At 40.8% G+C, this 13,799-nt stretch overlaps 2 protein-coding genes across 2 annotated transcripts; one reads left to right on the plus strand and one right to left on the minus strand.

Moving 5' to 3' along the window:
* Window positions 1-107: 107 nt before the first annotated feature.
* ttc36 (tetratricopeptide repeat domain 36) lies at window positions 108-2,361 on the plus strand. Its single transcript, XM_007569933.2, has 3 exons — window positions 108-325; window positions 537-725; window positions 2,013-2,361. Exons 1-3 carry the CDS (start codon window positions 220-222, stop codon window positions 2,279-2,281), a joined length of 564 nt encoding a protein of 187 aa, XP_007569995.1. The 5' UTR covers window positions 108-219; the 3' UTR covers window positions 2,282-2,361.
* Window positions 2,362-3,979: 1,618 nt separating this feature from the next.
* Window positions 3,980-10,182, minus strand: LOC103150354 (F-box only protein 40). The gene is made up of 4 exons (XM_007569934.2): window positions 10,135-10,182; window positions 9,953-9,992; window positions 6,917-8,803; window positions 3,980-4,580 (listed from the first exon to the last, which is right to left on the minus strand). The coding sequence occupies exons 2-4, from the start codon at window positions 9,953-9,955 to the stop codon at window positions 4,398-4,400; spliced, it is 2,073 nt and encodes a 690-aa protein (XP_007569996.1). The 5' UTR covers window positions 9,956-9,992; window positions 10,135-10,182; the 3' UTR covers window positions 3,980-4,397.
* Between the last annotated feature and the right edge of the window lie 3,617 nt (window positions 10,183-13,799).

Here is a 13,799-nt window from a genome sequence, read left to right on the forward strand (position 1 = left end):
CATTTTTTTTTTGTTTTTTTTTTGCGTTAACCAAATTCAGATGTGCTGGAATCTCAAAGTCCACCTCTGCTTCCGCCCCCTTCTCTGATTGGCTGGCAGCGATGGCACAGTTTAGGGGAGGAAGAATGCCCTGTCCTGCTGTGATTTCAGTGTCATTACTTCCCTCTTTTTTTTTTTTTTTTTTCGTAATTCTCTGCCTACTCCACAGACAGCAGGAAGATGGCTTCAGCACATGACAGAGCTGTTCTCCAGGCTATATTCAACCCCACCACCCCCTTTGGAGATGTTCCTGCCCTGAACCAAGAGGAAGAATTAATTGATGATGGTGAGCGTGAGCTTCTGACTTGATGTGTCTCTGCATATCATGTCGCAGCATATTGAATTTATTTGAACACATTCCATTCCAAGAGAGAAAAAAACAAACAAACAGTGTAATCAAAACTTAGTTCTGGGTGACATTTCTGTGTTTTTCTTTGCCACGGTACCTGTCAGCTGAGTGTGAATGCGCTTCCAACCTGTTTATCTCCTCCTGCCAGACAGGGGTTTTGACATGGAGTTGCTGAAGCAAGTGAGGGAGCTGGAGATGCGGGGCGTCTCAGCGGCAGAGGCTGGGGAGTTGCAAGCCGCTCTTCAGCTGTTCAGCCAGGCAGTCCACATCCTGCCTCAGCGAGCCTCTGCCTATAACAACCGGGCCCAGGCCCTGCGGCTGCTGGGGGACACAGCAGGTAAATTCAACAAATCCAGTAATAACCCTTCCCAGAGGCGCTGCATTGTGCCAGCATGTCAGACTGCTGAGTCTGAGGCCAGCGTGACACAATGCAGGAACTCTGCCTGTCTGCTGCTTTTTCTCAGCATTGTTACTTTATAAGCCTGTGTTGGCCTCTTATTATTACTTTATTAAATGCTAAAGATGGCCGGGGTTTTAGGAAGAATTTTACTGTTCATATCACGTTCATCTAACTGCATTTTCACACCTGAAAAGACTCTCTTTTTATAGATAAAAATTCCAGAATTTTTAGGTGATATGGTTTGCTTTCACACTGCACTGTTCCCCGCCCCGCCTGAGGTGGCGCTGCACCAAGAACCACTAAAAGGAAACGGCATGAGAACCCCTGAAGAAGACATGAGTACACAAATATGGAGTAGTGTCAGATTTTTGAGATCGGAGGATTTTCTGTCTTTGGTAAAAAAAAAAAAGACTTTACTACTGCTAGCAGCTAGCACTAGACAGATTATTTGCAGATTATCTCTGTCCCCCTGTCATTTTTTGAAAATAATATAATTCTTGCATGTATTCAGCCCATTTACAATGATACATAAAATTTAGTGCAACTAATTAGCTTTAGAGATTAGTAATTAGGGTCCACCTGCATGTCATTTAAGGTCAGTATAAATAAAGCTGGTCTGAAAACTTTAGAGGATTAATAAACAAACAGCATCATGAATAACTAGGAAAACAGCCAACAGGTCAGGAAGAACGTTATGGAGACGTTAACGCAAGTTTGGGTTATAAAGACTGAACTGTTCAGAACTGCGTCCTGAAACTGGAAAATCTATGGGAAATTCACAAACCAACCAGGAAATTGCTGTCAACCAAAGAAAATAATCAAAATTTTACCTCGAAATTCTTTGTTTTTTTTCTTGTGTTAACAGGAAGTTGTTAGTCATTAGTCGTTTCTAACATTATCAATGTAACACATTTCTGTGTTTCAAGCACAAAACTTCTCTCATATCTTCAATTTCATTCTAATGTTTATTTTTCTATGTTGTATTTGTTGCTTCCTCCCTTGAAAAAGAGGTTTTTCATCTCAATGAGTTCTTCTTTACCCTCAAAAAATAAAGTTTATATTTAAAAAAAAGCTTTTATTATTACAAATACTGCAATTTAAGCAAAACTACTCAAAGAAATGAGCAGTAGATGAAAGTTTACTGCTGTATCTGATTCTTTAGTTAAATATACTAGAATGAAAATCTTCCTCTGTAATATATCTCTGCATGCTTTATTGTGCCAGGAGCCCTGCAGGATCTCGATCAAGCCATCTCCCTCAGCGGCGGTACGGGACGCAGCGCCTGCCAGGCTCTGGTGCAGAGAGGCCTCCTGCGGAGACTAGCATGCCAGAATGATGAGGCCAGGGCGGATTTTGAGAAAGCGGCTGCTCTCGGAAGTGAATTTGCTCGACAGCAGGCGGTGCTTCTTAATCCGTATGCAGCTCTGTGCAACAAAATGCTGTCAGAGGTGATCAACAATCTTCGCAACCCCAAGATGCCAGATATGGAGTAGTTGGTGAAGATATGTTTTGTCAGTGTCTTTCAATCTGATGCTGAATGTCAGAAAAATAAAATCTTTGCCTTTTTAATGTCTTTTTGACCTTGTCGTCACTGCTCCTTCCAGTGTACATAGGAATCTGGGTGTATGTCATACATTATCCATTAATATTTTTAAACAAAAAATAAATTAACAAAAGATTTTGGTAGCAAAACCTAAACAGATATCTTAGTTTAACTAAATATGTCCTTTCAGCTCACTGTTTTTCTCATTTGTTGTGTGTGACACGCCACTGTTTCTTCATAACAGTCATATTACGAATGAAAATATCAGTCTGGTAAAAATAAATAATAATAAGTCATAGACTTGAGGTTGAGAAAGTGTCTGGAAAGTGTGTTAGAAGCAAAAATTTCAGTTTTATTTCCAACTTTAGCTAGTTCTGTCAGTGCTAACACAGGGATGAAAATAGCTAGCTAAGCTTTTTTTAGCCTTTACTAATGAATGGTAGCAGCAGTGCTTGTCAGCTAAACTTTAACATGCCACCTTGTTAGAGTTGACTTGTACCGCCCACCTATTCACTGTTGAGTATTTGTGTATTCAAGCCGTTTATTTGTATAGCGTATTTCAGCAAAAAGGCAGTTTAAAGTATTTTACACCATAAAAACATAATACAATTATGAAACAAGCAATAAACAATACATTCTGTCAAATCATCAAGAAAAGATACATCAAATATATTGATCAATGTTCTAGTTGTTATGAATCAAAGGTAGCTCTAAGCAGATGGGTTTTAGCCTTTATTTGAACAAACTCAGCTTTTAAGCTGTTTTATTGTGTTTCTGGAAGTTTCCTCCAGATTAGTGGAGCATAATAACTGAATTCAGCTTCTCCATGGTTGGTTCTGGTCCTGGGGATTCAGAGTAAACTTGAATCAGATACCCTCTTTAGGATCTTAAATGTATTTTGGTGATAAGCCATTCAGTGATTTATGAACTAACAAAAGTATTTTCAAGTTTATTATCAGAGCAACAGGGAGCCAGTGTAAGGACTTTCGAACTGGAGTGCTCTATTTTTCCAGTCTTAGTGAGAAAGCGCAGCTGCCTGATCTGTAAAGTAACAGTTTCAGCAATAAATGTAACTGAAGATAAACGCATGCATGAGTTTATTTAGATCTTCCTGAGATTTTGTCCTTTAATCCTAAAAGTGTTCCTCAGGTGATAGAAGGCCGACTTTGTAACTGTCTTCATGTGTCTCTGAAGGTTCAGGTCAGAGTTCATCACTACACCCAGACTTCAGGCCTGATCTCAGTAAAAGCCAAAGCTGTGTGATGACTCTCGATCGGCCCTTTTTTAGGTCCAAAGATAATAACTTCAGCTGGGAAAAGTTATGGCACATCCACACTTTTATCTGTTCTGGTGCCTATCTCCAGCTGTCAACGGGCGAAAGGCGGGGTCACCCTGGACAGGTCACCAGTCCATCAACACAGAGACAGACATGCACACACACACACACACACACACACACACACACACACACACACACACACACACACACACACACGCACACACACACACACACACTTAAGGAGAATTTATTCAGACCAGTTAACCTGACAGTCATGCTTTCAGACTGTGGGAGGAAGCCGGAGTACCCGGAGAGAACCCACACATGCACAGGGAGAACATGCAAACTCCATGCAGAAAGAACCCGGGCTGGGAATCGAACCCAGAACCTTCTTGCTCCAAGGCAGCAGCTCTACCAACTGTGGAAAATAAAATATTTTTTCCTAATCTAAACTAATATATAAGGCAACATGGATTCAGATATCTAATTTTTTGTTATACTCTGTAATGTGATGCCATGCTCTGCACAGGCACTTCTGCTCTGCTCCACTGGATGTCAGTCTTGCCATATTGAAACAGCAGCACCTCCTTTTGGCTTCACAAGCAACAAGGGTAATTTTTTGCTTTCAGCTCTTAAGTGAGATGATTCAAAATGCCTAATGATTTTTTTTTTCCATTTTGACACAGCAGATGGGCAGAGAACACATGCATCAGCCAATTCCTCCAGTGACTCCCAACATGGCGTTGCTCCTGCTGTGGTCCACCCACTGCGTTCCAAGATGTAAGGATTATCTTTTGTGCTTCAGTCGTTGGTGTTTTTCTCTGACCTCTTGTAGGCAGGCCAGAGCCGCCGGCTCCCTGCGCTCCTCTCTCTGATAGAAGGAGCAGCTTCTCAGGTGCTCCGACATGGAAGGAGCATTACTGAAGCTCCAGCGGTCCACCGGAGAAAACAGAGAGCTGAACCTCCAGATCTGTGAAGCATAAAGGAAAACATAACTTCAGCAGCAGGGCAAAGTGCAGTGGTGACGGATGTATTTTTAATTCAGATGGAATCTAGAGCACCGAGTATTTTTGTTCCATGTCAGAGCACGATGGGATTTCAATACCATCTGTTACAAATTTATACAAATTATGCCAGAGCAAATACCCAGCTGTTGCCCATGCATTCGTTTCAACCTGAAGTGTTTCCATGAGAGATCATATATCCCACTAGTTACTGGGAGTGCTGTGGTTGGTTTTAGGCCATTCCTCATCAATGATATCACTGGAATCCTCTCTGTCTCGTGATTACCGCCTGACCAACAGTCAGTGTAAAAATAGATGCATGAATTAATGTCTTTCCTCTTTGTAAGATTCAGGTAAGACAGTTTCTGAAATATATTTTTAAAACTCTGTAAAGGGTTACACTTTATTCTTATCTGTACCACTTACTTTCTACTTTAGAAATGATCTAAAATAATTTTGTAGATGTTAAATATATTATTGTTAGTAAAAAAAAGTTTTAAATGCATTCTTAAACTCCGTGGCCTGCTCTACCACACCGCTTCAATAACTCTGCACCTGCCACTGAAATTGAGCACGATTAATACCGTGCACTCATCTGCTCTGCCTCAAGCAGTCCTCCAGATTTGGATGCATTTCAGAAGGAGACGGTGCTAACACAAAACGCTGACTTTCAATTACTACTGCTCAGCACTTCTAAATTATTCAACAGCTTCTACACAGCGCTCGTAAATCTGAATGAGATTTAAATGAAACTTGTGCGGGTGTAGTTTCCTGGAACAACCAGCATCTTTGTGGCATCGCGATCTAAGGAGGCTGGTTTCTGTGTCAAACAAAAACCCAGCAAACCTGGTGAGATGACAGCTGTTGAATATGACCTCTGACATTTTACCAGAGCTGCTGTGAGCTCCCAAAGAAAGAAACACGGGAGAAATAAATGAATCTTTTCAGCTCTATGTAAGAATATCGATACTTCTTGAAATTCAAAATTTCTTGAAGCTGCACTGTATTTTAATTAGTGCTATTTTATTTCACAATCAAGTAACTATGTAAAATAGCTGCATATGTCAAACAAACATATAAAAGAAATTTGACTTTGCAATTTGACATCTTGAAAATGTCCCTCATCTCTTTCAGAATCAGATTTTTTTTCTTTTTGCATAGCCATTCATGTTAAATATGATCGCAATCAGATTTTGTGCGAAGGATTTATGACCCCAAAGCAAGCCAGATTGATGCTATTGTCACAAGATCATAAATAAAGAAAGATGCGTCTGAATTGCTTACTTCAGCCACAGTTTATGTCTGAATTTACTGGTTTCTTCTGGTGCAGAATTATGGCACATGACTCACATCAGCGACGTTATACTTAGAGAAAATGCAACACAACTGTTCAGACTACAAACGCTTTGAAAACTAATTGATATGTAAAGGATTTTGTATATTGTATGGAAATGACACAAATCAGATTTTTTTTGGAGGGTTGCACAGATTGGAACTGGGATCAGATTGCTGTGAAAAAGCTGGTTAGGGTTACGCAGGAGCAAAAAAAAAAAGTCTCACATCTGCCTGCTAAGTGAACATAGTCTTCAGGTGACTTCTAAAACTAATTTATTCTGCTGGATTTATTTTATTGGTGATACTGGTTGAATACAAATGCATTACATTAAGGATTCAGGGTAATATTAAATACACTTTTCGTACTGTTTTTTTACAACTTTTGAAAACCATGCAACTTTTTCTTCTCCCTTTAAAGTTCTGCATTCCCTTTTGTGTGTCTACCACATAAAACTGGATGTCCTCATTGTATTATGAGTTGGATGAATTCCTTTACAAGCCACTGTGCCATCAGTTTAATGGACCATTGATGGACATGGAACAAAATGCTTCACTCACGATTCATTTTGCTGCCTGACTCTAAAGGGCAGTAATCTTCACTAAAGATGGTAAAAGGTGAAAAAAGTCAGAAGCCACTTTAAGTGGGAAGCCATTAAAAGCTGCCAACCCTGCTGTTAGAGACTGAAATACTGTTGGAGAGGACTACTGAGAGCTTGGAGAGTATTTACAGCAGCTGCTGTCATGTTTTATGAATGACTGAAATCTTCCAGTGACACACAACATAATGGTGACAGTTACTACCTGATGTACCAATACAGAAATCTGGCCCTTTTTTTTTTTACTTTTCACAAGATTGAGATTAAAATTTAACCATTCTATAAAATCTAGATTAAACTGAGACGATAAAGCAATAAAAAAAAATAATCTGCAGCAATGAACAAAGGAAGGAAAATCTTAAAATACTTGCTTTTTTCCGACTTTTCCATGAACTTCCACCATGAGAATATGTCTTTTTCTTCCACTCCAAAGACACCATTCCTCTGTCCTGCAACAGTGTGGCACAAACTTCTCTCATCAAACGGGAAACTTGTGACAGCTGAGACAGAGTAAAGCTGTCAAGGTAGCCAGCAATATGCTGAAGGATCTCAAGAGGTAGACTGCTGAGGCCATTGAAATCTTGACCAGCACTTCCTGGAGGACTCAGGCTTTTCTCAGCGTCTGTGAAGGATGAAGGGAAGTGTGGCTGGAGGACCAGGGCGCTGACATCTTGGCGGTATTTGATTGTAGCTTCTTGACCTGAAGGGTGAAACCTTATCTGGGAAAAAGTACAGCCGAGGTATGCCAAGGGGCAGCGCTGTTGAAACCAGCCACTTAGCGAGGCCTGTATGTCACAGTGAGCATTCCTGAAATGAGACTGGAATTCATCGCGGCGGAAGGAGTGGCCACACGTGTAGCTGAAAGATGAGCTGATTTTGTTGTGTCTTCTGGTGACGGGTTCAGTTTCAACATCAACAAAAAGGCCACGAGGTCTTTCTGCGATGACATCGGCTAGAGTTGCATCTGGTCTAAAGGGGGCAGAAGAAAAGTTGTACGTTTGCGTCCCTATGTCTACATAGAGACCATCTGTCGCGACACTCTCTGAGATTAAATGCCCCTTCAGCTCCTTTTCAAGGGAACAGAGAAGTGTTGCACTGACCTCTTCAGACATGGGAAGATTTTCAACTGACACGTCCAAATCTAGAGTATCCACACTCTGGTGTGCAGTTTTGGCCTTGTGTGACGGGTCCTTCAGGTGACTGCGCTTTGCTCGGTAGCTGGCAGGAACATTAAATGAGCGGACAGTCTGAACCTCGATTGGCTCCAGATTACCGTAAACAAAGTCCTTCTCTCGCGGAGTGCATGCAGCAAGTTGACCAAAGTTAATTAGCATTGCCCCGTTGTGCACCAGGTACATGTTATATTCTGCAATATTGACTTCTTTGCCCAACCTTTCAAGGACACCGTCCTGCCAAGGTGCAAGGCCAGTTGCACCGTTCATGTTTCTGGACTCATTAACCTCAGCTTGATGTGAGTTTCTGTTTCCCACCTTTTCTACTTCACAGTTTAGAGATTTTTGCCCTTCTTTTTCTTCCTCTTTAACTCCATTATTTAAACATTTAACAGCTTGGTTGCACCCTTCCTCATCCTTCTTAAATATTTTCTCCCATGTATTGTAATTTTGAGTGCTTGCCACACTCCCATTTTTTGCCAAGACATCTGTCTCTTCTTGACTCAATTCTTTTCCCTCCATCTCTGCTCTGTGATTTTCTGTAAATTCACCACAATCTGAGGAGCAGGAGGTGTCCTCAACAGAATTGCTAACTCCATTGGAAATATTTGGAGAGGCAGGCTCTTCCTGCATCATCTCAGGAAAAATGCTTTTCATTTTAATGGACTGAAACAGCAGGGCTTGATCCCGGAGCGCCAGAGCAACGTCGAGGTTTGCCTCAGGGTTCGGCTGAAGACTTTCAGAAACGTTTCTGTAAAAGGTCATGTCTGTTTCAGGAACGGGCCAGCGGTTCCACTCCTGAGAGCAGCAGACAACACTGGCTGGGCAGACCTCCAGGTGTTTGGCTGACTTGTGGCGAGGCATTCTGAACGGACAGCCAAAGTCAACATTGAAGCAAGGCACCGTCTCGTTTGGACAGAGAAGCTGGTGCTCTTCTTGCTTACACATATGAAAGGTGGCGCCACAGTTTTTGTGACACTTAATGACCACACATGAGATGGAAAGGTTCACTGGGGCTTGACAGCTGACACTGTAACACTTGTCACAGTGATCATGGATACCTTTTGCCATTTTTGTTCTTTTTGCCTGAAGAGACAAATAGAAACACAACACAGAGGGTAGTTACAATGTGGGCAATATTTTTGCAACTGCTTGGCTTTTTCACCAGCTATCTCTTTGGAAATAATAATAATAAAAAAAGAAATACCATTGGTTGATTGGTTTTAGGTGACAGTAACTAAGGCTCTGCTGACAAGGACGCAATTTCATGCAAGACTTTTTTGTCTTTTAGGCTGTGCAGCTACATGAATTTAGCATCTTGGGAGACTAGAAATGACGATGTTTGAAACCGGGTTATAAAGTGGATGTATTTCAGTTTTATGTTAGCCGAGTCATTTTTTAAACGATGACCTCGAAGCTCCACCTAACTCTCTATCCCTCATGCACCTCTCTCTCTCCTAAATAACAAACACGGCACAGGTCGACATTTTTCATGTCGCTCTCTGGTGCCACCTATTGGCCTGGCATACCTACTACATCGTTTTCTGTGATGCTGCGTCCTGCCAGATTTTTTTCTTAATCATTTACAGAAACATACCGTACACGTCTCCGTGTGTATGGGCCAAAAATAATCACTTCTTCCAACCAAGGTATACAAAATACTATCTTTAAAAGTACAACCTTGATGCAGCTTGGCTACGCCATCAAAAGACTCTACCCAGTGCCACTCCTTCCACTGTGGCTAAAATTTGCTCAACCTCTCCAAACTCTTCACCAAGAGATTAGAAGAATGTCTCCTGGTCTGAATTCAGCTGCAGTACATTTTGCCCTCCATAACACTTGTTCAGCATTGTTTAAAAACCACCTCCTTCTTCATCAAGGTGGTGTATCATGTCCCAAATCCCAGATCATCTCCAACTAGTTTACTGAGCATGACAGTGAGTCGGCTTTCAATCTGATCAGACGTCAATCCTACAGAGCTCCTCTGAGATGAGGGGGAAGCGGCGATTTGCATTATGGATTTACAGCCGACAAATCTGCTGCAACTGCATGATGCTATCATGACAGTAAGGATGGGACGCAGAATCTTTGTCTTGAAGAATTGAGGAAGTTCTGAGGATCAAATCCAATACATCAAGCCTAATAAAGCAGCCAGTGAGCTCATTGTTGAAAACTACGCATATGTTAAACACATTTTTTAATTTTAGGGCTTGGGGTAAAAATATCTGTACTCACCATTTGGAATCTAACCGTTTCAGAACATTTGTTTGTTGTCCTGTAACATAAAATGCAGCGTCAGCATACAGAAAAAGCAGCAAGAATATGTAAATCTTAAAATGCAAAGGTTTTAATTGCACTTCTGTAATAAAGCTAACAAAGGTTTTAGTCAGCAGCTGCTACAATAACAACATTCTCACCCTTTGTTCTTCTGTCGCCTTGTGTTCACCGGCACCTCTGAATAACCTCTGCACTGTCTGGACATTATAAATAGACACAACAAAGGGGCAGACAGGCCAGTGGGATGGGGCACCGCTATGACACAGCCATTAAGAACCAAGGTCAGGTTACAGCCTCCACCTCCACTCCACAACGAGAGGGTGACGATGAAAGCAGATAATCCGAGTAATTAGCAGTTCAGCTACTGCATGTTCATAGCACGCTTTTAGTTGATATTTAATCCCTTCCCTGGTAAAGAACTGTACTTGTTTTAACAGTAGAGCTAAATGACAGTACCAGAGGGGTTACAGTGAAAGTCACAGGCAGTACTTTTACTTTTTTTTTTTACATTTGCATTTTATCAACTCTTGCCATGTTTCATGTTGACCACTGGATGTCAGTCACACACTTTTGGAAATTCAACCAACATTTTCCCAGCAGTCTTTTCTGCCCTTTAAAATAATAATAATAATAATAATAATAATAATAATAATAATAATAATAATAATAATAACAACAACACACACAACCTTACATGAATTAGGTGACACTTGGTTTGCAACTTGCTTTAAAATGTGTGTGAGAGCCCTCACTGAAAAATAATGATAATTTCTCAAGCTTCTTGAGCAAAAAACAATTCTCATCATGTCAAAGTAAATCCCTAATTACAACTGCAGTAGTTAAAAAGTGTCCACAGCTGTTAGGTTTCTCCATAATAAAAAAAAATCTGCATCTGCCTCTCTCAGGCAGGCTTGTCAGTCATACGTTTTATTTAATCAATTTAATTCTCTCAGAGGCAATGCTGTTCAAAACAGTGGGGTGCTTAACTAGCCTAAATAGCTATAAGTAATTACACTAATTTACATTAATTCTGCTTGAACTATCCTCCCCTTTACTTACTCCACATCAGTCTGAAAACAACCCCAGCAGCTATTTCATACCCCTGTAGAAAATGTGCTGAATCCTTCTTTTTCTTTCTTTCTTTTTGTCCTGCTGCAGATCACAATGAACAGCTTATCAGAGCCAGCTGATTTGTTCTCTATAGACCCTGCAATCAGCATACATTACAACTGGCAGACAGAGAGGAGGGACAGACACCATGGTGAAGAAAAGGGAATTCAGCATCACTGTTTTATAGCTGCACAACAGCAGCTGAGAATAGAGTGTTCTGGTGCTGAGCTTAAATTATTCCAGCAGAATTACAGAATGCTTCAAAGCAGGTGGAGAACAAAAGGGACATCATTTATATTTGAAATTGAAACAAACACCAGTCAGTTTTGGTTGAACATTAAGATTATGCGCATGGAAATTTTCTTCTAATAACTAATTGTAACTTGAGTAATGTTTGCCAGCTGCTGAGTATTTAGCATGCAGTCTCAAAACAGTTAGATTTTCTGCCTCACAGCAGAGATCAAAACATGTACTTACCAGAAGAGTTAAAGCTCAAGAAATAACACAACAGCTTGATACTTTAATAATGTATGCATAAGCCAAATTGTGCAAAACGGTACAGAAGCTTTACAAGGGTTCAGATGGGGTCCATCAGCTTTATGACAATGATACCAGTTGTTTCTAATTTTTCCAGTTTCCATTCTGAATGTGTGAACTCACCAGGAAAGGCATAATCTTGGCCTGCTTAAAAATATATTTTTTGCTGGATGCCACAGTGAAGGTGCAGGGGAGCCGTGTTATTTATTCCACCTCTCATCAGCAGGTTACTGGTCTGGAGGTGTGCAAACTTTCTAAAGCACAAAATTGCTCTGTCATACTGTCCCTGCAGTTTTAAAGTCATTTTAATGAGACGCCAGCGAAACCAGAGTTTCCTCTGTGCAGAACTGAACAGCAAAAACCCCAAAACAACATAATATTCTCAGAACAAGCACTTGAATACTAATGAAATACTGGGTTTAATCTGTATTTTTACACGTATTGTATCAGAACCATCCATCCATCCATTTTCCTTCACCCTTGTCCCTCAGTGGGGTCGGGAGGGGTGCTGGTGCCTATCTCCAGCTCACGTTCCGGGCGAGAGGCGGGGTACACCCTGGACAGGTCGCCAGTCTGTCGCAGGGCAACACAGAGACACACAGGACAAACAACCATGCACACACACACTCACACCTAGGGGCAATTTGGAAAGGCCAATTAACCTGACAGTCATGTTTTTGGACCGTGGGAGGAAACCGGAGAACCCGGAGAAAACCCACGCATGCACAGGGAGAACATGCAAACTCCATGCAGAAAGACCGGGGCCGGGAATCGAACCCAGAACCTTCTTGCTGCAAGGCGACAGCTCTACCAACTGCGCCACTGTGCAGCCCGTATCAGAACCAATTAACAATAAATAACATTATAATAACAGCAATATTTAGCAAAGATTACTGCTTTTCTATTTGAACAGAAGGGAATGAGATGTTTTAAAACATTACGTTGATCCCAACAAACTTGAAAAATATATTTGTATTCAAGATATTACAGCGGGGAGTCTTATCTCTTCATGAGCCGCTACGCCTCATTAGATCTATTATATGTCAGACATGTGGAGTGTATGCACCACAAGTCATGTGTAAAATGTTTTATTGGAGCTATGAGTAGAATTTGTTTTGCTTGTTATCGTAGAATACAAGTTTAATATGAATATATGGCTGTTGAGTGCTGCTGCAGTACTCCATCTTCCTTCCACAGTCAAAAACACAACTCTAAGTTGCCCCTAAGGTATTAATGCGTGCGCGCGCGCGTGTGTGTGTGCGCGTGTGTGTGTGTGTGTGTGTGTACTGTGATAGACTGGCACTGCATTGTGTACTTTGGGAGTAACTGTGGATCAGTAAGGAGAAGTGGGTGGAGATGATGGAAAAGTGGATGTGATGCTGGACAAAACTATTTTCACTAGAGATTTTGTCAAGACGTGATAATTTCGTTGTCTGTATGTTGAAGTGATGAATGTATTTTTAACTAATTTAACACTGTGACAGACTGGCGACCTGTCCAGGGTGACCGCGCCTCTCGCCCGGAACGTTAGCTGGAGATGGGCACCAGCACCTCCTGACCCCACTGAGGGACAAGGGTGTAAAGAAAATGGATGGATGGATGGATGGATGGATGGATGGATGGATGGTACTAATTTAACATATAAAAATAAAGGACAATAGAGTAGCAAAAACATAAATAACCAAAATGGCAACATGGGATGTCATTACATTTTATCTGGCTCTCTAAACTGTAACTTGCCAAATTAAGTTATTCAATATTTAATTTTAAGAAGTGCTCACTGAATCTTGAGTCTGCCATTTATTCATATTTTTACAATTTGTTCATGGGTTTTATAAATATTGTCTGCCACAACTAACATCTGACCCATCTGGTATGGGTCAGATGTTAAGTTTACTGAAAACTGTAGGAGAAAAAACAGAGACTGGAAAATTTAGTGAGTCTAGTGAACAACACAGGTTAAATCCAGCTTAGTTCTGGAACATTTATAGGCACTAAGTTGATTAAAGAAGTATTGGACTGTGACTTTTTATCAATAATTTATTTTTTGTAATTAGGCCATTAAATATTGACTGTTTGTTTTATTAGGCATATTAAATGTTTGCAAATACAGTTCATACAACGATTTACTGTAACAACACTCTCAAGTGTTTCTTTT

The sequence above is a fragment of the Poecilia formosa genome, unplaced genomic scaffold (genome assembly GCF_000485575.1).
Source record: "Poecilia formosa unplaced genomic scaffold, Poecilia_formosa-5.1.2 Scaffold252, whole genome shotgun sequence".
NCBI lineage: Eukaryota > Metazoa > Chordata > Actinopteri > Cyprinodontiformes > Poeciliidae > Poecilia > Poecilia formosa.

Coding starts and splice junctions, on each gene's coding strand:
- ttc36 (XM_007569933.2), top strand. CDS start 220: ATGGCTTCAGCACATGACAGAGCTGTTCTCCAGGCTATATTCAACCCC. Junction 326..536: donor GGAAGAATTAATTGATGATG/GTGAGCGTGAGC, acceptor TCCTCCTGCCAG/ACAGGGGTTTTGACATGGAG. Junction 726..2,012: donor GCTGCTGGGGGACACAGCAG/GTAAATTCAACA, acceptor TTATTGTGCCAG/GAGCCCTGCAGGATCTCGAT.
- LOC103150354 (XM_007569934.2), bottom strand. Junction 4,581..6,916: donor CATGGAAAAGTCGGAAAAAA/GCAAGTATTTTA, acceptor TATGCTTCACAG/ATCTGGAGGTTCAGCTCTCT.